The sequence below is a fragment of the Neoarius graeffei genome, chromosome 7 (genome assembly GCF_027579695.1).
Source record: "Neoarius graeffei isolate fNeoGra1 chromosome 7, fNeoGra1.pri, whole genome shotgun sequence".
In the NCBI taxonomy this organism is placed as follows: Eukaryota; Metazoa; Chordata; class Actinopteri; order Siluriformes; family Ariidae; genus Neoarius; species Neoarius graeffei.
The window spans coordinates 30,933,963-30,958,996 of NC_083575.1; the positions used below are offsets into that span (position 1 = coordinate 30,933,963).

At 42.0% G+C, this 25,034-nt stretch overlaps 2 protein-coding genes across 5 annotated transcripts in view; both read right to left on the reverse strand.

Annotated features, from left to right (window-relative positions):
- cacul1 (CDK2 associated cullin domain 1) overlaps positions 1-8,751 on the reverse strand; it is a 41,144-nt gene extending 32,393 nt beyond the window's left edge. Inside the window, exon 1 of the mRNA XM_060924638.1 lies at positions 8,676-8,751. The gene's annotated coding sequence lies outside the window, so the exon portion shown is untranslated. The remainder of the gene's footprint in view (positions 1-8,675) is intronic.
- A 14,005-nt stretch (positions 8,752-22,756) lies between these two features.
- The window catches only part of b3galnt2 (beta-1,3-N-acetylgalactosaminyltransferase 2), a 58,779-nt gene continuing 56,501 nt past the window's right edge, over positions 22,757-25,034 (reverse strand). For 2 of the 4 annotated variants that reach the window (XM_060925489.1, XM_060925490.1), the window contains exon 12: positions 22,757-23,758. In XM_060925489.1, the coding sequence (XP_060781472.1) occupies positions 23,618-23,758 (141 nt within the window). In that variant the 3' untranslated portion in view covers positions 22,757-23,617. Of the gene's footprint in view, positions 24,560-25,034 lie in introns of all 4 variants that reach the window. The other 2 variants (XM_060925488.1, XM_060925492.1) reach the window with 2 other exon arrangements.

Sequence of the window (25,034 nt, forward strand, 5' to 3'; positions counted from 1 at the left end):
CTCCAGTTAGTCCAGAATGCAGCAGCATTCTAGATCTTACTAGAAGCAGACGATATTACCAAATCACCCCATCTTAGCCACACAGCACTGGCTCCCAATCAAATTTCACAATGATTGTAAAATACTACTGTTGACCAACAAAGAACTTCTGGTCTTTTATGATCTGCCATGCCTATTTAGATAATATGATGCAGGCTCTTTGTTAGTACCTTGAATAGTGAAGGCTACAGCAGGGGGTAGAACCTTCTCTTACAAAGCCTCACTGTTATGGAACAGCTTTCCAGTAAGTGTTTGGAACTCAAACAGTCTGTGTTTAAATATAGGCTGAAAACATATTTGCTTAGTCAAGCTTTTTGTTAATAGCTTTTTATTAGGTAAAGGGGCAGATCTGGAAGGTTCATGGGCGTAGAGTATTTTAGTAAACTGGGATGCTGTGCTGTGCCCCCCCACACACACATTCAATCAGATTGGTTGATGAGTATCAACAACTTTTTTCTGAGGTCTTCAGAAATCTCCTTTGTTCATGCCATGAACAAATATGCTATTTGAATATGTTAACAAACACATTCCACAAATATGTGTTCCGCAGATCAGACTTAGCACTCACACCTGCTTGTCATCCCATTGATTGAAAACACCTGACCCTAATTTCATCTTTAAATTAACTGCTAATCCTTGCAGTTCATGTACGTTTTGCCACTCCCAGATATGTAATATTGGATCATTTTCCTCAATAAATAAATTACCAAATTGAATTTATCATCTCATTTGTTTAAAATGGACTCTATCATTTTAGGATTTGTGCGAAAATCCAATGATGTTTTAGGTTTTATTTATGCAGAAATAGAGAAAATTCTAAAAGGTTCACAAACTGTCAAGCACCACAAAAAAAATGTGCACCATTCACTTGGATTGGATGTAAATACCCTCAAATTAAAGCTGAAAGTCTATGCTTTGAGATCATTAAATACAACCCCAATTCCAAAAAAGTTGGGACAGAGTACAAATTGTAAATAAAAACTGAATGCAATAATTTACAAATCTCAAAAACTGATATTGTATTCACAATAGAACATAGACAACATATCAAATGTCGAAAGTGAGACATTTTGAAATTTCATGCCAAATATTGGCTCATTTGAAATTTCATGACAGCAACACATCTCAAAAAAGTTGGGACAGGGGCAATAAGAGGCTGGAAAAGTTAAAGGTACAAAAAAGGAACAGCTGGAGGACCAAATTGCAACTCATTAGGTCAATTGGCAATAGGTCATTAACATGACTGGGTATAAAAAGAGCCTCTTGGAGTGGCAGCGGCTCTCAGAAGTAAAGATGGGAAGAGGATCACCAATCCCCCTAATTCTGCGCTGACAAATAGTGGAGCAATATCAGAAAGGAGTTCGACAGTGTAAAATTGCAAAGAGTTTGAACATATCATCATCTACAGTGCATAATATCATCAAAAGATTCAGAGAATCTGGAAGAATCTCTGTGCATAAGGGTCAAGGCCGGAAAACCATACTGGGTGCCCGTGATCTTCGGGCCCTTAGACGGCACTGCATCACATACAGGCATGCTTCTGTAGTGGAAATCACAAAATGGGCTCAGGAATATTTCCAGAGAACATTATCTGTGAACACAATTCACCGTGCCATCCGCCGTTGCCAGCTTAAACTCTATAGTTCAAAGAAGAAGCCGTATCTAAACACGATCCAGAAGCGCAGACGTCTTCTCTGGGCCAAGGCTCATTTAAAATTGACTGTGGCAAAGTGGAAAACTGTTCTGTGGTCAGACGAATCAAAATTTGAAGTTCTTTATGGAAATCAGGGACGCAGTGTCATTGGGACTAAAGAGGAGAAGGACCACCCAAGTTGTTATCAGCGCTCAGTTCAGAAGCCTGCATCTCTGATGGTATGGGGTTGCATTAGTGCGTGTGGCATGGGCAGCTTACACATCTGGAAAGACACCATCAATGCTGAAAGATATATCCAGGTTCTAGAGCAACATATGCTCCCATCCAGATGACGTCTCTTTCAGGGAAGACCTTGCATTTTCCAACATGACAATGCCAAACCACATACTGCATCAATTACAGCATCATGGCTGCGTAGAAGAAGGGTCCGGGTACTGAATTGGCCAGCCTGCAGTCCAGATCTTTCACCCATAGAAAACATTTGGCGCATCATAAAACGGAAGATACGACAAAAAAGACCTAAGACAGTTGAGCAACTAGAATCCTACATTAGACAAGAATGGGTTAACATTCCTATCCCTAAACTTGAGCAACTTGTCTCCTCAGTCCCCAGACGTTTACAGACTGTTGTAAAGAGAAAAGGGGATGTCTCACAGTGGTAAACATGGCCTTGTCCCAACTTTTTTGAGATGTGTTGTTGTCATGAAATTTAAAATCACCTAATTTTTCTCTTTAAATGATACATTTTCTCAGTTTAAACATTTGATATGTCATCTATGTTCTATTCTGAATAAAATATGGAATTTTGAAACTTCCACATCATTGCATTCCATTTTTATTTACAATTTGTACTTTGTCCCAACTTTTTTGGAATCAGGGTTGTAATATTGGCTGGCATTGAGTGGTATATTAGATATATTCCATTCAGCTAGCATGATACTGAACAAGTCAAAGATAAGTTCAGTATCATGCTAGCTGAATGGAATATTTCTGATATACCATGAAAAACAGCCAGCCAACAATGTGGGAAATAAGGCCGGACTGGCGGACATTTGCCGGTAATTTTGCATTTGTCCGTCTGTATTTCAAAAGCGTGGGACCGGATGGCTGATAAAAGATAATTTGAATTTGTCCATCTGTATTTCAAAAGCATCAAACCAGATGGCCCATGAAAAGATATGGGTCTAATCTACTTCTAATTTTCTTCCAAATGTTACACTGGGCGAATACATTATGTCGTAACACAGCCTGTGAAAGGGGGTCTCCGCGGGCACGAATTTAAAAATTCATAACTCGGCCAGCAATGGTCCTAGCCCGGCCAAAATTTACAGAGACATCCCTCTCCCCAAGCCCTTTTGAATCAGCCCAGGCACGGCCTGCTACAACCGTGGCTTGGCCCACTATTTGCCACGGAGCCCCCAAAAAACTTTAACACGAACCCTGGCTTGAGCCAACCTTTAACACGACCACTGATGGTCCTAGCTCCACCAAAATTTACAGGCACCTCCCTCTCCCCAACACCTATCAAACAAGCTCAGGCTCAGAACAATCCGATGTCAGGAGCGAGCGTATATCGCGGAAACCTTTAGCATGAGCACTGGCTCCAGCCACTTGTGCACACGGAGATTTAAAAATTCATAACTCGGCCACCAAAGGTCCTAGCCCCGCCAAAATTTACATGCACCTCCCTCTCCCTGAGTGGTACACTAAATAAGACAATAATAATAATAATAATAATAATAATAAACTCAGTATTCACTGTTGTTTTTATTGCACAATGCAGCTGAACTAGTGTTCTAGGGTTGACAGTATTTGATTATGTTACATACATAATACACATACTCAATTTTAACTCTTATGTAAGAATAGCTGCATTGTTAATTACTAAATTTCTTACAGACTTATTATAAACATAGTATAAAAAATAGTCATTGTTGACATAATGTTTCATGAGTGTTATTATAGTACCTATATAAGAGGACTAGTAAGGTGTAACCAACTGGAGCATTCTTGCCCCCCCCATACTTTTTTACCTCCGCCAAGGAGGTTATGTTTTCAGTAGCGTTGGTTTGTTTGTTTGTTGGTTTGTCTGTTAGCAACATTACGGAAAAAGTTATGAACGGATTGCTCTGAGATTTTTTTCCAGAGGTATGACTGGGCACAAGTAAAAATCCATTAAATTTTGGCGGTGATCCGGATCACCTTCTGGATCCCGGATTTTTTTAAAGGATTCTTGGCGGAGGTCTGCGCTCTCCAAGTGCTTTTCTAGTTCTAGACATGGAACTGACCTGTGTGTGCTACTGTTTTCTTGGGTATAACTTTAAGCATGTTGTTCTTGAATCTTCTGACATTTTCTTGTAAATTATATTCAATTTGTAGTGTAATTTGGCCTTTGAAGATCACAAAAATGTGCTTGGAAATAGCTGAGAAGCCATCTCCAAGCATCTAAAGCCCTTCAGACCCCTGGCCGCATAGTTCCGGGCCTTTGACCCACCATTCGGACAGACTGAAATTTGGAAGGACAGACAACATTTCAGACTTGTCTGTCCTGTGACAGTCTGCTTAAAATTCCTTCTTTCCCACACTGAACCAATAATAATAATAATAATAATCTCATCTCATTATCTCTAGCCGCTTTATCCTGTTCTACAGGGTCGCAAGCAAGCTGGAGCCTATCCCAGCTGACTGCGGGCGAAAGGCGGGGTACACCCTGGACAAGTCGCCAGGTCATCACAGGGCTGACACATAGACACAGACAACCATTCACACTCACATTCACACCTACGGTCAATTTAGAGTCACCAGTTAACCTAACCTGCATGTCTTTGGACTGTGGGGGAAACCGGAGCACCCGGAGGAAACCCACGCGGACACGGGGAGAACATGCAAACTCCACACAGAAAGGCCCTCGCCGGCCACGGAGCTCGAACCCAGACCTTCTTGCTGTGAGGCGACAGCGCTAACCACTACACCACCGTGCCGCCCAATAATAATAATAATAATAATAATAATAAATTATTATTATTATTATTATTATACACACTCCTTTCAGGTGTTCAACACGTCTTTCTCTTTTAAAACTCTCTCAAAATCTTCCATATTTAACGACGCAAAGCTAATGGCCATGTTTGTTTACAAATTGTCACATCCTGTGTCTGAAACCACTCACTATTCACTATTTAACGGACAATGTAGTGTGTTCACCATTTTGCAGTGCTGTCTGAATGTATAGTAAGAATTATTACACCCTATATAATGGACTCATAGTATCCCGCAATGCATCATGAAAAGTAGTGTACAACTGATGGTCACTAACCAAGCAATATATACCATCATGCATTGCGGTCGTACTGAAAGAAAAGCTGTTTCATAAGGACTGTTAAACATTTTAGATTGAGTATAGCAGTAGTTTGTTTTCCCTTATAACAATGGGCACGAGACAAATTTATAAGTTGTGGCATGAAAATGTCAATAATGTCAATAAAACTGTAGTGTGTTGGGGATGAATGGATGGAGGAAGAAACACATCAATGGACATTCAAGCACAATTAAAAATAGGAAGAGAATAGAAAATGAGCTAAAACAGAATAAGGCAGATAAAATACAAGAATAAAAGTTACAGTGCAGAGTGAGGAACTAATCTCATCATCTCTAGCTGCTTTATCCTGTTCTACAGGGTCGCAGGCAAGCTGGAGCCTATCCCAGCTGACTACGGGCGAAAGGTGGGGTACACCCTGGACAAGTCGCCAGGTCATCACAGGGCTGACACATAGACAACCATTCACACTCACAGTCAATTTATAGTCACCAGTTAACCTAACCTGCATGTCTTGGACTGTGGGGGAAACCGGAGCACCCGGAGGAAACCCACGCGGACAACATGCAAACTCCGCACAGAAAGGCCCTCGCCGGCCCCGGGGCTCGAACCCGGACCTTCTTGCTGTGAGGCGACAGCGCTAACCACTACACCACCGTGCCGCCGTGAGGAACTAATCAAAAGCCTCAAATTTGATTTAATAAAATGCAGCGGCAAAGAAGAAAGCATTCAGCCTTGATTTAAAAGAACTGAAAGATGCAGCAGACACAAATTTCATCTCATCTCATCTCATTATCTCTAGCCGCTTTATCCTTCTACAGGGTCGCAGGCAAGCTGGAGCCTATCCCAGCTGACTACGGGCGAAAGGCGGGGTACACCCTGGACAAGTCGCCAGGTCATCACAGGGCTGACACATAGACACAGACAACCATTCACACTCACATTCACACCTACGGTCAATTTAGAGTCACCAGTTAACCTAACCTGCATGTCTTTGGACTGTGGGGGAAACCGGAGCACCCGGAGGAAACCCACGCGGACACGGGGAGAACATGCAAACTCCACACAGAAAGGCCCTCGCCGGCCCCGGGGCTCGAACCCAGGACCTTCTTGCTGTGAGGCGACAGCGCTAACCACTACACCACCGTGCCGCCCCAGACACAAATTACTTTGTATTTATTAATGTGGGAAATACGCTCAGTATAATATGGATTTATTATTTTATTCGCGGTCCGGTTTCCATCAAAGCGTGCACTCTGATTGGCTCACGAGCGGTCCGGAATCCTACGATCCGGACCCTGGTTACGAACCTTTGGCGACTCGCTCGTTCACAACAACAAACATAGTAGCAATTTTTTTGTCAACATTTATTTTCGCATTTCTCAGTATAATAGCGTTAATTTTACAGCATGGATAGCGATAACGACAGTGTTCACAGCGAAAGCGAGTTTTACTACCCTGAAGAAGATGAAACAAAAGAAAACATTTTAGGAGAAAGCCAAGTAGCAGGTTTGTTCTAAATATGGTTTCCCTTTCGGGCGCTCTCATTGTCTGTTAGAATTTGGTAAAGAAAAAAATTAATATATTATTTACCAGCTTAAATGGAACATGATGTTTGTGGATGATATTGTGATATGTGGTGAAAGTAGAAAGGAGGTTGAGTTGGATTTGGAGAGATGGAGGTATGCACTGGAATGAAGAGGAATGAAGGTGAGCAGTAGCAAAACAGAATACATGTGCATCAATGAGAATGGGGATGAGTGTAGTGAAGATGCAAGGAGTAGACGTAAAGAAAGTTGGTGAATTCAAGTACCTGGGGTCAACTGTGCGGGAAAATGGAGGCTGCAATAGTGAGGTGAGAAAGAGAGCGCAGGCAGGGTGGAGCAGTTGGAGAAGGATTTCGGGAGTCTTTTGTGATAGGAAAGTCCCAGGAAAAGTGAAAGGTAAGATGTACAAGACAGTAGTGAGACCAGCTGTGATGTATGGATTGGAGACCGTACCCTTAACGAAGAGACAGGAGGCAAAGTTGGAGGTGGCGGAGTTGAGGATGTTAAGGTTTGCGATGGGAGTGACGAGGTTGGACAGGATAAGGAACGAGCACATCAGAGGGACAGCACATGTGGAGAGCTTGGGAATTAAGCTAAGAGAGATGAGACTGAGATGGTATGGGCACATCCTGAGAAGAGATGCAGAGCATGCTGGAAGGAGAATGTTGAGGTTGGAGCTGCCAGGCACACGAAAACGAGGAAGGCCAAAGAGGAGATACATGGATGTGGTGAGAGAGGACATGAAAGTGGCAGGTGTGGTAGAGAAGGATGCTGAAGACAGGGAGCAATGGAGACGAAAGATCCGCTGTGGCGACCCCTAATCGGGAGCAGCCAAAAGAAGAAGAAGATTTACCAGCTTAAGGTCAGTCCGTATCGTGAAATACCGTGACCGAGGTCTTGAAAATACTGAGGCCTCGGTCAGTATTTTCAAAACCTCGGTCATGGTATTTCACGATACGGACCTCCCAGCTGGTAAATAATATATATTTTGAAAACCCACCAGCCGACTGATCTGGTACATTTTAATTGCATAATGGCATAAATAACGGCGCGGCGGAGTAGTGTCCGAACGCGTTTTTTTTTTTTTTTTTCATTTTACCAGTGAGCTCACTGGTAGATAGAAATTCTGGTCCTCTAGATAGAATTCCCTAGATAGTGAGTAAGGAGCAGTGAATGAGTGAGTTATTTTGGACACAGCTACAGTGCAAATGTTTTACGTCTCCGACGTGTGACGTCATGTCTTGACAACCATGCAATATTGTAAACCATATTCAACGCTCATTCTCCATTGGGTAGCATGACGTAATACAAATAGGATAAGCGATATGATAACAATATTGCATGCTCAGCTCATTATCTCTAGCCGCTTTATCCTTCTACAGGGTCGCAGGCAAGCTGGAGCCTATCCCAGCTGACTATGGGCGAAAGGCGGGGTACACCCTGGACAAGTCGCCAGGTCATCACAGGGCTGACACATAGACACAGACAACCATTCACACTCACATTCACACCTACGGTCAATTTAGAGTCACCAGTTAACCTAACCTGCATGTCTTTGGACTGTGGGGGAAACCGGAGCACCCGGAGGAAACCCACGCGGACACGGGGAGAACATGCAAACTCCACACAGAAAGGTCCTCGCCAGCCCTGGGGCTCGAACCCAGAACCTTCTTGCTGTGAGGCGACAGCGCTAACCACTACACCACCTTGCCGCCCCAATATTGCATGCTGTCAAACCAAATTAATGAAACCCGCTAGAAGGGAATAGAACATATGTTTTTATTCCATTGAAAAGTGTCCTGTATGAATAATAATGTTCATTATTTAATTTCAACTCCAATATTCTGTGTCCCTGAGTACATATTTTTACTACACCCCCTTACTATATGATTTCACATGAATTATGTTTTTTTCTATTAAGCACATCGACTGCAAGAGCTCAGTAATTTAATATTTGAATTTGGCTTATGTGGCAAGAAAATGAATGCTGATAAATGTAACTACTGCCCCACACCTGAATTTATCTTGCCTGTAATGAAATACCGTAATTATACACAAAGACGTACACTGGCATTAGCTTTGTTTGGTGCGACAGGTAGGTCAAATGAAACGAACTTACTAAATTTAGAGGGATTAAAAGTCAGGCTCCTCGCATTAGATGCATCACAACAATTAGCTTCACTATCTGAAGCGGAATCGGTGTGTGTGTGTGTGTGTGGCATTCACTGAGCTCTATATAAAATCTGGAAAGCTCATAGGCTCGTCTGAGTGAAGCCATCTGGCCGCCATCTTACCACTCCCATCGCGTGTATTTGGCTTGTGTGTTAAACCATCATATCCAATCAAATTTGCCCCAAGAAAAGTATCTCCTGATTTTTTTTTTTCTTTTCATTACCTTTACCCCCCCGCCCCATTCCTCACATATCTTTATAGCGCTCCCTTTCACTGTTAGTTTTTTTTCCCTTTTCCAGTTCGGTCTCAGACCATTTTTTTGAATGGCTATTTTATTACTATAATTTCTTTTTGTTTTTTTTCTCTTATACAGTGTATCTTTCTCTTTCATATAGTTCTTCTTCCTTTTCTATCTATCTATTGTTCATACAGGACACTTTTTCAATGGAATAAAAACACATTCTATTCCCTGGGCGGCACGGTGGTGTAGTGGTTAGCGCTGTCGCCTCACAGCAAGAAGGTCCAGGTTCGAGCCCCGTGGCTGGCGAGGGCCTTTCTGTGCGAAGTTTGCATGTTCTCCCCGTGTCCACGTGGGTTTCCTCCGGGTGCTCTGGTTTCCCCCACAGTCCAAATACATGTAGGTTAGGTTAACTGGTGGCTCTAAATTGACCGTAGGTGTGAATGTGAGTGTGAATGGTTGTCTGTGTCTATGTGTCAGCCCTGTGATGACCTGGCGACTTGTCCAGGGTGTACCCCGCCTTTCGCCCGTAGTCAGCTGGGATAGGCTTCACCTCGCCTGCGACCCTGTAGAAGGATAAAGCGGCTAGAGATGATGAGATGAGATTCTATTCCCTTCATATTCAACGCTCTATCTATCTATGATTCCAACACAAAGGCTGTACAATGCTTCCTTTCTCTTTCAGACAGTTATCAAAACAGGATTATTTTCTCATGTTATTTGCCATTTTCACTTCATTCTCACAGTCATGTCTTAACAGTATTTATTAGTCATATTGGTCACAAGCTGCATGAATATTGTAACAATGAATTCTCATCTCATTATCTCTAGCCACTTTATCCTGCTCTACAGGGTCGCAGGCACGCTGGAGCCTATCCCAGCTGACTACGGGTGAAAGGCGGGGTACACCCTGGAGAAGTCGCCAGGTCATCACAGGGCTGACACATAGACACAGACAACCATTCACACTCACATTCACACCTACGGTCAATTCAGAGTCACCAGTTAACCTAACCTGCATGTCTTTGGACTGTGGAGGAAACCGGAGCACCCGGAGGAAACCCACGCGGACACGGGGAGAACATGCAAACTCCACACAGAAAGGCCCTCGCCGGCCCCGGGGCTCGAACCCGGACCTTCTTGCTGTGAGGCGACAGCGCTAACCACTACACCACCGTGCCGCCCAAAATGAATGATGTGACCAGTAAATACTGTTAAGACATGACTGTGAGAATGAAGTGAAAATGACAAATAACATGAGGAAATAATCCTGTTTCGACAACTGTCCTCAAGAGAAAGGAAGTATTGTACAGCCTTTGTGTTGGTAAAATAAAATCAATAGATAGTTAGATAGAAGAGATATATGAAAGAGAAAGATACACTATATAAGAAAAAACTGAAATAATCTCAGTTGAAATAATTAGGATAGGTAATCGTATGGGGCAGAGTAAAATTAAAGATTAATTTCACATGGGGGCGTCGTGGCTCAGGTGGTTGGGGCGCCATGCCATGAATGCGGGCGACCCGGGTTCGATTCCGGCCTGAGGTCATTTCCCGATCCCTTCCCGTCTCTCTCTCCCGCTCATTTCCTGTCTCTGCACTGTCCTATCCAATAGAGGTGCAAAAAGCCCAAAAAAAAAAAATATCTTTAAAGATTAATTTCACGAGTGATTTCGAAGTTTTGAAAATTTCAAAACTTCAGAATCAAGAGTGAAATTGATCCTTAATTTTACAAGGAACCATACGATTACTTGTTTATAATATATAGGGCCAAATTCATACTTCGGAAGCCATTCAAGTTCACAACATTTGTCATTCACGTTTTCTGAACTAATCAGGGTGCAATCTTGCACGTTTGAATCAGTTTCTAAAGCGTCTTTCATCATGACACATCGACGCGACACGACACGAGGATTTTGAAAGTGGTTTACAAAATTTTATTGGAACTTCTTTACAAAAGCCATTTTGTTGACAAAATTTGCTCATTTTTGTAACCGTAACCAAGCAACGAACTAGCCAATAGCTATTTCAGAAATACGGCCCTGTGCTAAGGAAAAAAGCCCTCCTTGATTGACCAATCAGAATTGAGTAATTTGGTCCTATGTATTATAATAGTCATAAAAGAGTCGTTCAAAAAATTATCAGACTGGACTGGAAAAGAAAAAAAAACAATAGTGGAGCGCTATGAAGATATGTAAGGAATGTGGGTAAATGTGAGAAAATAAGAGGAGGTAATGAAAGGGGGAAACAAGTCAGGAGATACACTATATTGGAAAAAGTATTCGCTCATCTGTCTTGACTCACATATGAGCTTAAGTGACATCCCATTCCTAATCCATAGGGTTCAATATGACGTCAGTCCATCCTTTGCAGCTAGAACAGCTTCAACTCTTCTGGGAAGGCTGTCCACAAGGTTTAGGAGTGTGTTTATGGGAATTTCTGACCATTCTTCCAGAAGCGCATTTGTGAGGTCACATACTGATGTTGGACGAGAAGGCCTGGCTCTCAGTCTCCGCTCTAATTCATCCCAAAGGTGTTCTATCGGGTTGAGGTCAGGACTCTGTGCAGGCCAGTCAAGTTCATCCACACCAGACTCTGTCATCCATGTCTTTATGGCCCTTGCTTTGTGCACTGGTGCACAGTCATGTTGAAAGAGGAAGGGGCCAGCTCCAAACTGTAAAAACAGTCTGCATGCCGAGGTGCTTGATTTTATACACCTGTGGCCATGGAAGTGATTGGAACACCTGATTCTGATAATTTGGATGGGTGAGCAAATACTTTTGGCAATATAGTGTACTTTTCTTGGGGCAAATTTGATTAGATACGACGGTTTAACACATAAGCCAAATACACGCCATGTGAGTGGTAAGATGGCGGCCAGATGGCTTCAGTTGTCTGAACAGTGGGGAATAGGCTTTGAGCTCTCCAGATTTTATATAGAGCTCAGTGGTAGCATTTCGGCACAATCACACACTCGGTATCGGTGAACTACAGTTTAAGTAAATATACCCATTATATTCCCATGCTTTTCACGAAAATTGTGGTCCTCGTGCATCTCTAAAACCCCGCCCTCGTCCACTTTACTGCAGAAGTGTAATTACGTTTCCGAGTTAGCTGTTAAACTCATGTTCGCTGCTGTGAAGCATGCTACAAGGCCTTTACAGTCTTTTGCCAGATTAACACATTAAGAGTCACGTAGTAGTGGAGGTTGTTGTTATCGACGTTGTGCAGCATTAAATATCTAACCGTGATTCTGTGATTTGGCTGGAAAACAGTGGCATTTATACCACTATACCAGAAGCTTTTTTTTTTTTAATGCTGAACAAAATCAAATATACACACTCTCAACGTTCATTAACACACTGAACTCAGGGACTGCACATTTCACTTTACCTCGCTCATTTGCATTATTCCGCACTACCTCATCTTAATAGCTATTAGTTTGTTTATTCTGCTTATCTCATGTTTACCTGCTATACCTCAAGTGCCCTTGAATGTTTATTTGCTTCAATATGTATGTATGTGTGTATGTGTGTATATATATATGAGTGTTAGTCTATGTCTAGTTCTTATCTAGAGTGTTTATACTGTTTGTGTTATTTCAATTATTCTATTTTTATTTGAGTGTTTAATCTGTCTAGTTCTTATCTAGAGTGTTTATACTGTTTGTGTTTTTCAATTATTCTATTTTTATCTCAGTGTTAGTCTATGTCTAGTTCTTATCTAGAGTGTTTATACTGTTTGTGTTGTTTATTTCAATTATTCTATTTTTTTTTATCTCAGTGTTAGTCTATGTCTAGTTCTTATCTAGTGTTATTTCAATTATTCTATTTTTATTTATGAGTGTTTAGTCTATGTCCAGTTCTTATCTAGAGTGTTTATACTGTTTGTGTTGTTTATTTCAATTATTCTATTTTTAGGGTGGCACAGTGGTGTAGTGGTTAGCGCTGTCGCCTCACAGCAAGAAGGTCCGGGTTCGAGCCCCGTGGCCGGCGAGGGCCTTTCTGTGCGGAGTTTGCATGTTGTCCGCGTGGGTTTCCTCCGGGTGCTCCGGTTTCCCCCACAGTCCAAATACATGCAGGTTAGGTTAACTGGTGACTCTAAATTGAGCGTAGGTGTGAATGTGAGTGTGAATGGTTGTCTGTGTCTATGTGTCAGCCTTGTGATGACCTGGCGACTTGTCCAGGGTGTACCCCGCCTTTCGCCCGTAGTCAGCTGGGATAGGCTCCAGCTTGCCTGCGACCCTGTAGAACAGGATAAAGCAGCTAGAGATAATGAGATCAGATTCTATTTTTATTTATGAGTGTTTAATCTATGTCTAGTTCTTATCTAGAGTGTTTATACTGTTTGTGTTTTTCAATTATTCTATTTTTATCTGAGTGTTAGTCTATGTCTAGTTCTTATCTAGTGTTGTTTATTTCAATTATTCTATTTTTATTTGAGTGTTTAGTCTGTCGAGTTCTTATCTAGAGTGTTTATACTGTTTGTACTGTTTATTTCAATTATTCTATTTTTATCTGAGTGTTAGTCTATGTCCAGTTCTTATCTAGAGTGTTTATACTGTTTGTGTTGTTTATTTCAATTATTCTATTTTTATTTGAGTGTTTAATCTATGTCTAGTTCTTATCTAGAGTGTTTATACTGTTTGTGTTTTTCAATTATTCTATTTTTATGAGTATTAGTCTATGTCTAGTTCTTATCTCGAGTGTTTATACTGTTTGTGTTGTTTATTTCAATTATTCTATTTTTATTTGAGTGTTTAGTCTGTCTAGTTCTTATCTAGAGTGTCTATACTGTTTGTATTGTTTATTTCAATTATTCTATTTTTTATTTATTGCATTGCCTGTTTGCACCATGGGTCAGAGAGGACTGTAATTTCATCTGTGCTGTATGTCAAGCATGTATAGCATATTTGACAATAAAGTTGACTTGAACTTCTGCTCATGCCATTGAGATAATGACTGTAGTACTGCCTGGTATCAGTTGTTGGTGTAGGTAAAATGCATGCATACACTACATATATTACACACATACTGAATACTAATAGTATTACAGAGTAACCACGGTGGTGTAGTGGTTAGCACTGTCGCCTCACAGCAAGAAGGTTCTGGGTTCAAGCCCAGTGGCCGGTGGGGGCCTTTGTGTGAGTTTGCATGTTCTCCCTGTGTCTGTGTGGGTTTCCTCTGGGTGCTCCAGTTTCCCCCACAGTTCAAAAGACATGTAGGTTAGGCTAATTGGTGGCTCTAAATTGACTGTAGGTGTGAATGTGAGTGTGAATGGTTGTTTGTCTCCATGCATCAGCCCTGCAATAATCTGGCGACTTGTCCAGGGTGTACCCTGCCTTTCGCCCATAGTCAGCTGGGATAGGCTCCAGCTTGCCTGCGACCCTGTAGAACAGGATACAGCGGCTAGAGATAATGAGTTTAATGTGATTATTTATTGTGCTTATGTAGTTTTTGGGGGCGGCGCGGTGGTGTAGTGGTTAGCGCTGTCGCCTCACAGCAAGAAGGTCCGGGTTCGAACCCCGTGGCCAGCGAGGGCCTTTCTGTGCGGAGTTTGCATGTTCTCCCTGTGTCCGCGTGGGTTTCCTCCGGGTGCTCTGGTTTCCCCCACAGTCCAACGACATGCAGGTTAGGTTAACTGGTGACTCTAAATTGACCATGAGTGTGAATGGTTGTCTGTGTCTATGTGTCAGCCCTGTGATGACCTGGCGACTTGTCCAGGGTGTACCCCACCTTTCGCCCGTAGTCAACTGGGATAGGCTCCAGCTTGCCTGCGACCCTGTAGAACAGGATAAAGTGGCTAGAGATAATGAGATGAGATGTAGTTTTTGGAACAAATGGATAACTCCCTTTTTGTAGAAGGAGGGAAAAGACCCCTTTGAATGTGGGGGACCTCAATTCCTTATGCCTGATCAACAGTAAGCATCTCTTTCACAATTTAGCAGTGCTCCTCACAATAAAACTGGATAAAACTTCTGGAAGTTGGAAAGATCTAGCTAGGTCCATGGATGCAATCTATGTTGAATCTGATAGATTGGGTTTAAACTGACAGGCTTTTTCTTTCCCTCCTCACAAACCTACAAATTTTCCTTTTTCTGTGTTGATGTCATATGGGCCCAGGGTATTATCTAGAAATTGAGAGAAAGGTGTTTGATGGCCAAACAAAGAACTGCTAGGGTGGTCCAGGAGCATGCTCCCCTGGGAAAATTTAAAATATTGAAGCAAATTTGGAGCCCTGTGGTGCAATCTTGGTATGAAAAAGCAGTAGGGAGAAGCTCTTAAAATAAGGTGTTTTAGGTAGTGAATTTCTGAAAAAGAAATCAGTCAACTCAAATAATTTCAAGAAAATAAAGAATTGTATGCCCTTTTATAGCATATATAGTTTTTGTGCCCAAGTTTTCAACGCTCAGTCCTGATTAGCATGGTGTAGTAAATTGGTAATGGCTGTCCTAACCACAGAAGCTAACCTTTGCATGTACATATTGAGCATGTTTACACACAGAAAATATGAAGTAGATGGCGAAAAAAGTAGTAGGCAGCTAATGCACTAATGCTAAGGGGGTCTGGGGGCATGCCCCCCAGAATATTTTGAAATTTACATGCCTTCTGGTGGCTCCTGGTACACTCTCAGCTAATAAATTACTAACCATTTCCTTGTAAAATGTGTATGAAATTTCCCTCCAGATGTGTGTGTGCTTGGCTTTCTCAATTACCCTCTCTAGTAGGCTGCCTGGCTCTGTAACATAACTACATACACTATGACGTGGTTGCGTGGTCCAGCTCAGCCAATCAGAGCATGAGAATCAATCAACAAATATGGCATCGCATCCGGTCATGACCTGAATCAAAGACAATTTCGTGGTGAAATGATTGGATTTGCAGCAAATTATAGGCAGCGGAGATGATATAAATTGCTTGAAATTTGAAAGGCAAGTTTTTAGGGTTTTTTTCCTGGGCTCAGGTAGCTGGCACAGATAGTCTGTGTAGCCGAAGAAAACCGCCGGTCACTGGCGCTTCTGGTCACTCTGATTAGAGATCATACATGCCTCAGAGATTTCACTCTGAACCTGGCTGTAGTATGAAACAAGGACTATGGTTGGTTGGTTGCCATGCCACGCACTGGCCAATGGGAGTGCGCTATTGGTTCTGAGCAGCAAATCACATCCCACTTCAGAAATAAGGGACAGCACACGTTGTACCGGAGAAACATGCACGTGGGATGCAGATTTATTGTGTTGCTTGGGGTCCCCACTCATCCACGAGTTTATTTTGATCTGCCAGTGCAACTAATGTTGCTCGTTTTTGTTTCATCATAATTTTCTCTAATAGGAATTTTGAAGACTATCGTTGCAGAAAATTACCCATCGACTTCTAGTATTGGCCGATGAAAAGACAGGTCTCTCAATGGGGGCGTCGTGGCTCGGGTGGATGAGGCGCCGTGCCGTGGATCCGGGGACCCGGGTTTGGTTCCGGCCCGGGGTCGTTTCCCGATCCCTCCCCGTCTCTCTCCCGCTCATTTCCTGTCTCTGCACTGTCCTATCCAGTGGAAAAAGCCCCCCCAAAAAAGAAAAGACTGGCTCAGGTCTTATCTAACTGATCGTTATCAGTATGTTGATATAAATGGTGATATTTCTAGACGTACCGAGGTAAAGTTTGGTGTTCCACAAGGTTCTGTCTTGGGTCCACTGCTTTTTTCTCTATATATGTTACCTCTGGGCGATATTATTCGTAAACATTGTATTAGTTTCCACTGTTATGCTGATGACACACAGTTGTATGTCTCTGCAAAACCTGATGAGAGACACCAGCTTAATAAAATTGAGGAATGTGTTAAGGACATTAGACACTGGATGCTTATAAATTTCCTTCTGCTTAACTCTGACAAGACTGAAGTACTTGTGCTAGGACCACATACAGCTAGAAGTGTTTTCTGATTACACAGTGACTCTGGATGGCCTTTCTGTTTCTTCACGTGCAGCAGTAAAAGACCTCGGAGTGATTATTGACCCCAGTCTTTCATTCGAAACTCACATTGATAACATCACCCGGATAGCTTTCTTTCATCTCAGAAATATTGCAAAGATAAGAAATTTAATGTCATTGCATGATGCAGAAAAACTAGTCCATGCTTTCGTTACCTCCAGGTTGGATTATTCTAATGCCTTACTGTCTGGATGTTCCAATAAGTGCATAAACAAGCTCCAGTTAGTTCAAAATGCCGCAGCAAGAGTCCTTACTAGAACTAGAAAATATGACCACATCACGCCTGTCTTATCCACACTGCATTGGCTCCCAATCAAATTTCGTATTGATTATAAAATACTACTATTGACCTTTAAAGCACTAAATGGTCTCGCACCACAGTACCCGAGTGAACTTCTGCTCCTCTATGACCCGCCACGCCTACTTAGATCAAAAGGTGCAGACTATCTGCTGGTACCTCGTATAGTGAAGGCTACATCAGGGGGCAGAGCCTTTTCTTACAAAGCCCCACTGTTATGGAACAGCCTTCCAAGTAATGTTCGGGAATCAGACACAGTCTCAGCATTTAAGTCTAGGCTGAAAACATATCTGTTTAGTCAAGCCTTTTGTTAATGGTGTTTATGAGGTAAAGGAGTAGATCTGGAGGGTCCTCAGACATAGAGTGTTTTGGTAAACTGGGATGTATGGATGCTGTCAGTCCCCACTCGCTTGCTCACTCGAGTTTGTTGACGGTGTAGTGGCTGCTGCTTTATGTCCCGGGGCTCCCTCATGCCTGTGTTACCTTCTGGCTCTCTCCTTTTAGTTATGCTGTCATAGTTAGTTGCCGGAGTCCCTGCTTGTACTCAGTGCAATATGTATACTGTTCCTACTTATTCAGGTGACATTGGGCATACCTAACCACCTGTGTTTTCTTTCTCTCCCCCCCCACCCCAAATCTGTCCCTCTGAGTTACATGGAGTCAACAGGAAATCTTTTGGTGGAGACGGTGGGGACCTCGACTGGCTATCGTAGCCTGCAGGGAATCGGCCGTCAGACATTCTGTCGCATGTCCCAGACCCGGTGAAATGTAACTGAATTGTCTTGGCCAGCCCTAAGGGTCCCATCTGCATCTCATCATTGCTGAGGAGTGTGCTCCCATCACCCAATCAAGCATCCAGCCAGAGCAGGTCATGATATATTTTTTACCATATTAACATGCCATTGTGTGTTATGCCTGATGTAAAGACTCTCGTCTCTGCGAGCCTACCACACAGATTTAATACTTGTCATTTTTAGGGCATACGTAACAACGTGTTTTCTTTCTCCCCCCCCCCCCCATCTGTCCCTCTGAGTTACATGTTGATCCTGGGATTGAGATGCTGGCCTCTTCTGCCCCTCGGACCTGCTTGATCCATCCTGGTGCCCTGTGTCTGGTCGGAGTTTTATCGCCCCACTCCTGTGAAGGACGGCCCCATGAGGACAGTTGAGGGTTATATCTGTTAAAACTGTTAATATTATAGTCAGGCTGTCTGTTGTTGCCCAAATGAGGATGGGTTCCCTTTTGAGTCTGGTTCCTCTCGAGGTTTCTTCCTCATGTCGTCTGAGGGAGTTTTTCCTTGCCACCGTCGCCACAGGCTTGCTCATTGGGGATAGATTAGGGATAAAATTAGCTCATGTTTTAAGTCGTTCAAATTCTGTAAAGCTGCTTTGCGACAATGTTTATTGTTAAAAGCGCTGTACAAATAAACTTGATTTGATTTGATCTCTCGATAACACAGAGTATGGGCCTGTCTATACAAATCCTTCCTCTTCCTTGGCTAAGGTTTACACACACACACGACTCGCTCCCTTTTCTGGCACATATATAAGAATCTCTCTGGGTTAGAGACGCTTTTGATACTGGGGTAATGAAAAATGCTGCACCATTGATTGTTGTTCCAAAATCTGATTACAGACCCTATATGGCTCAATAGTCTGTGTCAACTGAAACAGAACAGGGCTCATCATAGATTACTGACTCCTTACTGCAGAAAGGAGTCATTTCATTTTGTCCACGTTTACCTCTATCAAGGCTTGTGGTAAAAAAGAAAAATGGCAAATACAGGATGGTACTGCATTTACATTTGGCAAATGACACTATACATCTGTATGTTCCTAATTTTCCCAATACTTCTACCATCCTCAGTGAAATGCCACATAATTCATATTTTTCTGTGTAATTTCTCTAAATTCTAGTTCATCCAGGAAACAGATACTGATTTGTCTTTTGCTTCAAGTGCAAACATTAACAATGGGATGTGATGGCAAAGGGTTTCACTATAACATTTTTCCACTCAGCTTTTAACAAAACCTTGAGGACTGAACACAGGTAGTAAATTTGTGTACTTGCACCGATGCTCTGCTTTTAGCAAGGCCTTTAACAAGGATGCCTGTGTGCAGGATGTGGAGGCATTGCTAAAACCATGAGCAAAAAAAATGGCCATAGGTACAATTGTGACAAGTTGCAACTGATTAAACAATCTGAAGTATTTGAGTCATATTATTTCTAATGAAATAGACAGATTTGGTGCAAGCTAAACCTTGCACCAAAGAGGCCATTTATGTCACCTCTTGTCAGGTTGAATTATTGTCGTGCTTAGACACTTATGTTGAAATCTCCCAACCATGATCTGATCTAGCTCACAAACACCCCATTCATATGAATGTCCCAGTAATCGGGACGTAAGAAGTCACAGCTGCATTTGAACACCTTAAAGTGCATATCACGGGTAAATTCAGGAGCAAGATCAATGTAATTCTATTTTATATTAAACTTTGGTCAAATATCTGTAACATTCTGCATTCTCTGCGATTTTTTTACCTTGCGCAATATCAGAAAAATTCAGTTGAAATCAAGCCATTTGAAGCAAATTGGTCCACCTCTGAAAAAACTTGGCATTTGAATTTCCCGGGAAGCACTGATTTTCGTGACATCATCTGCGGGACGCCTCCCTCTGAATCCTATGTCAGCGCTGGTTTGTTTATGAGAAAACAACCTGGTGGTTTTCTGCAAATTTCTTCAACGTTATTGCATAATTATTAAAATGGTTAACAGATGTATCGTAGGAGGGTATAGCAACACCAATCTTGATGGGATTAGTACTCATCGTTTTCCAAAAGACCGGACAATGAGAGAGAAATGGGAGGCTTGGTCTACACAGACTGTGCACTGAAACCGTACAAGCTCACGCAGCCTGCTGGCGCTTCCGCAGGTAACGTCACGGATCTGGCTCCAGACTCCCTTGGGATTTTTCCAGACGTGTTTTATTTTATTTTTTTCTGCTGTAGACAGATGGCCTTGTGCAAAATTACCCTTCTGGATGAGTGTGTAAAGGGACATACTTTCATATAAAAAAAAAACATGAAATTGGTCCAGAATATGCACTTTAAACCTACTGTAGCCTGTGCTCCTTATCTGGGAAATCCAGATTACGCTAAACCCTTTAGATTGTACATACATGAGAAAAATGGATTCATGCCAGGTATTTTAACAGAATCCCATGGTGAGAAATGGAAACCAGTCACATACTATTGACCCTGTCATGCAAGGACATCCTCCCTATATATGATCTCTGGTGGCCACTACAGAAGCAGTCCTCTACATTTCTGACCTAGTAGCAATGCATGAACTTGAAGTACGTGTACCATATGATGTGCATAAAATTATCATCCCAGCAGGAAAAATGTGTGGGTGTGGGGAGTGAATGAACAGCACTTTCCCCTTCCTGGAAGGGCTGAAGTGCCCTTGACCAAGGCACAGCACAGCTGCCCATTGCTCTGGGTATGTGTGCTCACATCACCAGATGGGTTAAATGGTTAAACACAGATAAAGAATTTCACTATGCTCTAATGTACATGTAACGAATAAAGGCTTAAAATTCCCCCCAAAATTCCCCAATTCGCATACATGTTCCATATGTTATTTCATAGTTTTAATGTTTTCAGTATTATTCTACAATGTAGAAAATAGTCAAAGTACAGAATGAGGAGGTGTGTCCAAACTTTCACCTGGTGTTGTATGTGTCAGGAAAAGGAGGCACTCCCTAAACCCTTATCAGAACACTTGCACTAAAGGGTGGTAACTGTGAAGGATCACCTTGGCATAGGCCAAGGTGGTGTGGCCCCTTGAGTTCTCCTGACCACTCTGACAGAGTTTGAGAGAGACACCTGGATTCACTGCTGGCACTGCAGAAAGGTGAACCCTCCTGACCTCACACCAGGCCTTCCTGTACCTCAGGCAAAGGAAGAGTCTCCAATTGAGACCAACAAGGGTCCAGAAATGTGAGGTGTGCTCTAAATTGGGAGAGAACAGAAGCAAATGCCTTTATGGGTAAGAAAACAGTTTTGTAGTTTGTTTGGCCTAACTGCATTCCAAAACTGATTAAAAAAAAACTATACTAAAAAGTTTCTACTTTTTCCCCCCATGTTCTCATGGGGCCTGGGAATCCCAGCACCTGTCAAAACAACAGAATTGAAGAAAGAATCATCCCACAAGGGGACCAACAAGGGACAGTTCCATAATTCATATGTTTTGTATATAATCAATCCATGTCTGCCTCTTATGGGTTTATTCGTAGTAGTGTAAAATCAAGTCAATTTAATTGTATTCAATTTACATCCATCCATTATCTGTAACCACTTATCCTGTGCAGGGTTGTAGGCAAACTGGAGCCTATCCCAGCTGACTACAGGCGAGAGGCAGTGTACACCCTGGACAAGTCACCAGGTCACTGCAGGGCTGACACATAGAGACAAATAACCATTCACACTCACATTCACACCCACGGTCAATTTAGAGTCAGCAGTTAACCTAACCTGCATGTCTTTGGACTGTGGGGGAAACCGGAGCACCCGGAGGAAACCCACGCAGACACGGGGAGAACATGCAAACTCCACGCAGAAAGGCCTCCGTCAGCCGCTGTGCTCGAACCCAGAACCTTCTTGCTGTGAGGCAACAGTGTACCACTATACCACCATGCTGCCCTATTCAATTTACAGAAAAACAAATTTTAAAACATGAATTTAACCCTATGAATTTATCCCTTGATCCCATAAGATAAGAGCTCCCACAGATGATCAAAATGGATTAAATTTAGTAACATTTGGATTGTTTCTACCAGACATCGACCCTGGGGGCTTTAGGCGAGGCCCATCTTTTGCATAATGTATAGGGTACATTTCACTCAGGGATGGGGAATGGGTGTGTGCGCGCGCGTACCACAATGATATTGATACATCCGATTTGTTTCCTTTTTCAGGCAACTATAACCCTCCAGATGTTCAGGTAGAAAATAATGTGTGAAGTAGATTGAACAAATGTTGAAACAGAAGGAATGGGGGAAAACTGTAAATTTGGCACTTTGTTTTGAACATTTATTCAATGTGCATAATTTTTTTTATTTAGAGGAACTATCATCACGGCACGGTGGTGTAGTGGTTAGCGCTGTCGCCTCACAGCAAGAAGGTCCGGGTTCGAGCCCCGTGGCCGGCGAGGGCCTTTCTGTGCGGAGTTTGCATGTTCTCCCCGTGTCCGCGTGGGTTTCCTCCGGGTGCTCCGGTTTCCCCCACAGTCCAAAGACATGCAGGTTAGGTTAACTGGTGACTCTAAATTGAGCGTAGGTGTGAATGTGAGTGTGAATGGTTGTCTGTGTCTATGTGTCAGCCCTGTGATGACCTGGCGACTTGTCCAGGGTGTACCCCACCTTTCGCCCGTAGTCAGCTGGGATAGGCTCCAGCTTGCCTGCGACCCTGTAGAACAGGATAAAGCGGCTAGGGATAATGAGATGAGATGAGATGAGATGAGATCATCACCGGGCTTCTTGAATGCAAGCTGAAGAGAGCTGAACTTAGATGTACCGTGTATGGGGCAGAAAGCATGTTCTGTTAAAAATTGATTCGGACCACTTTCAACAGTTTCCAATTTTAAGGTAATGTTTCTGCAGATAAGGTCACATCAAGAGAAGAATACTGGATACATTTGTTTTGCAAAAGCAGGAGCTACCCTAGAAGCTGAGCCACATAAACTGTATGTATCTGATTACTTTTTAGCATTCTCTGAGAAGAGATTCTTGGATTCCATTGTCTTATTAAAAGGTACGTTTTTGTCTGACTTTGGTGTTGTTCATTCTTAAGGTGCATTTCCATCACAACCTCAGAATCTGGAGCTGTAAGAAATCAGCACTGTCTGCTATGCCACCATCCTGCCTCGTGTTATAAATGATAAATTGCCACTTTAAGGATTTTTTTGAGGATTAAAAATATATGTTCATTATACTGACATAAGCTTTTAAAATAAGTGGCGTATTAAAATGGTGCTTCATGATTTCTTTTTAATGTAAACAAGGTACCACCTCTTCAGGAACATCTAGCAGCTCTGAAAGCTTCATGAATGTAAATAGCATGCAAAATAAATATAAAAACAGTTTGAAGGATACAAAAGTCTTGAAAGTCACCCCAATGATAATTGAGGCTACGTTAAAAAAAAAAAAAGTTACCTCACAAGTTCTGACATAAGCCTCTATAAACTCTCCAGGACTGTGTTATTAAATATGCAATATGAAGGCCCTAGAAATAAACTGTTGCAGACGCTTCAAAATACTACAGGAGTTAGTTAGTTAGTTAGTTTTTGCAAGTAAAGTGTGCAGGACTTCAGCTGTGATGCCAAGCACAGCCACATGGATCCTCACAAACTCTTTTCTGATCCCAGAGAAAGCGTAGCTCCTTCACTGTATGCTGTGGTGATGACAACATGTCCACATAGCACTCTTTCTCACATAGCCAGCCTGCATCCTGAACATATGTAGCATGAGAGTAACATTACAGCACAAAAAATAAACAAATAAAGCCAACATTTGGTTTGGAAATATGACAAATACAGGGGTTTAAAAAAAATTTCACAATCTAATAACTTTGCTAATTCTCGTTCAATTGACCTCAAATTTTAACAGCATGTGTGGAACCAGGTCAAAATTTTATGTTCAATGTTTTTATCTTTTTAGGTATAGAAATGCCATTCACTGGAAAAGAAAAAGGCGTTTTGTGTGTTAGAATACACTCGAACACAGTCGAACAAGCAGTGTGCATTTATGAGAGAATTCTCTAAAAATGCACCAACTACAATGCAGACTTGGACACGGCACAAAAAGTTCAAAGAGGAAGGCTGTCTGTGTCTCAGGCGGCACACATATTGAAACTTTGTGAAATCGTTCATGGAATCCACATACTTTTGAATTTCTCATTCAAATTTTGAGGAATAAATCTTATGTTGGTCAACATTAAGCCTGTTCAGTTTCATTTGATGAGACTATGTAGTTTCTGGGATATTTACATCTCAATATCAAATTTTTTGAAACACCCTGTATATTGACATTTCTTCAATTGTGATACAGAGATCATCAGTTATTTTATAACATCACCTCCGCCATTACATACAGTTAAATATTTAGTAACTTATTTGAGTATTGAATCTTAATTTAGAAAGTATCAGTGAACACAACTTTTACATAGATTTGATTTAAAGGCACCAACTCTTGCTGACATTCTGAGAGAATTTGTTAGGCACTCTGCTGCACATTGCTTATTTATGATGTACTGAAATAAAATGAAAAGGTTCATCATTAACAAAATTGGGCAACAATTTAGTAAAGCTAGCAAATCAATATTAGCATACTATTATGTATATTACAAGCTACCCTTACAGAAAAATCACATGAACTTCACATGTGATTTCTCACATGTGAAATATGTGGAAAATGTGCTTTGCACATGGGAAACATGTTATTTCATACCCGCCAACCTTGAAAAAATTTTATGAGTACAATTTTACAATTTCATGAGTACCCCCCCTCGCGTCAACCTCACCCCAACCCGGCGCGCATGCGTCCCCACAGACCACAACCAGCAGACCAAAAACACACTTTCAATCCAGTTTTATTGATTGACCTTGGGAACATAGTCCAGTTTTGTAAAACATTCCTATTGATAGACTTTGGGAAACTGTTATTGATGGCTCTTGGGAACTTCCTTCCGTTTTGAAAAGCACAACAAACATTAAATACATGTGCAA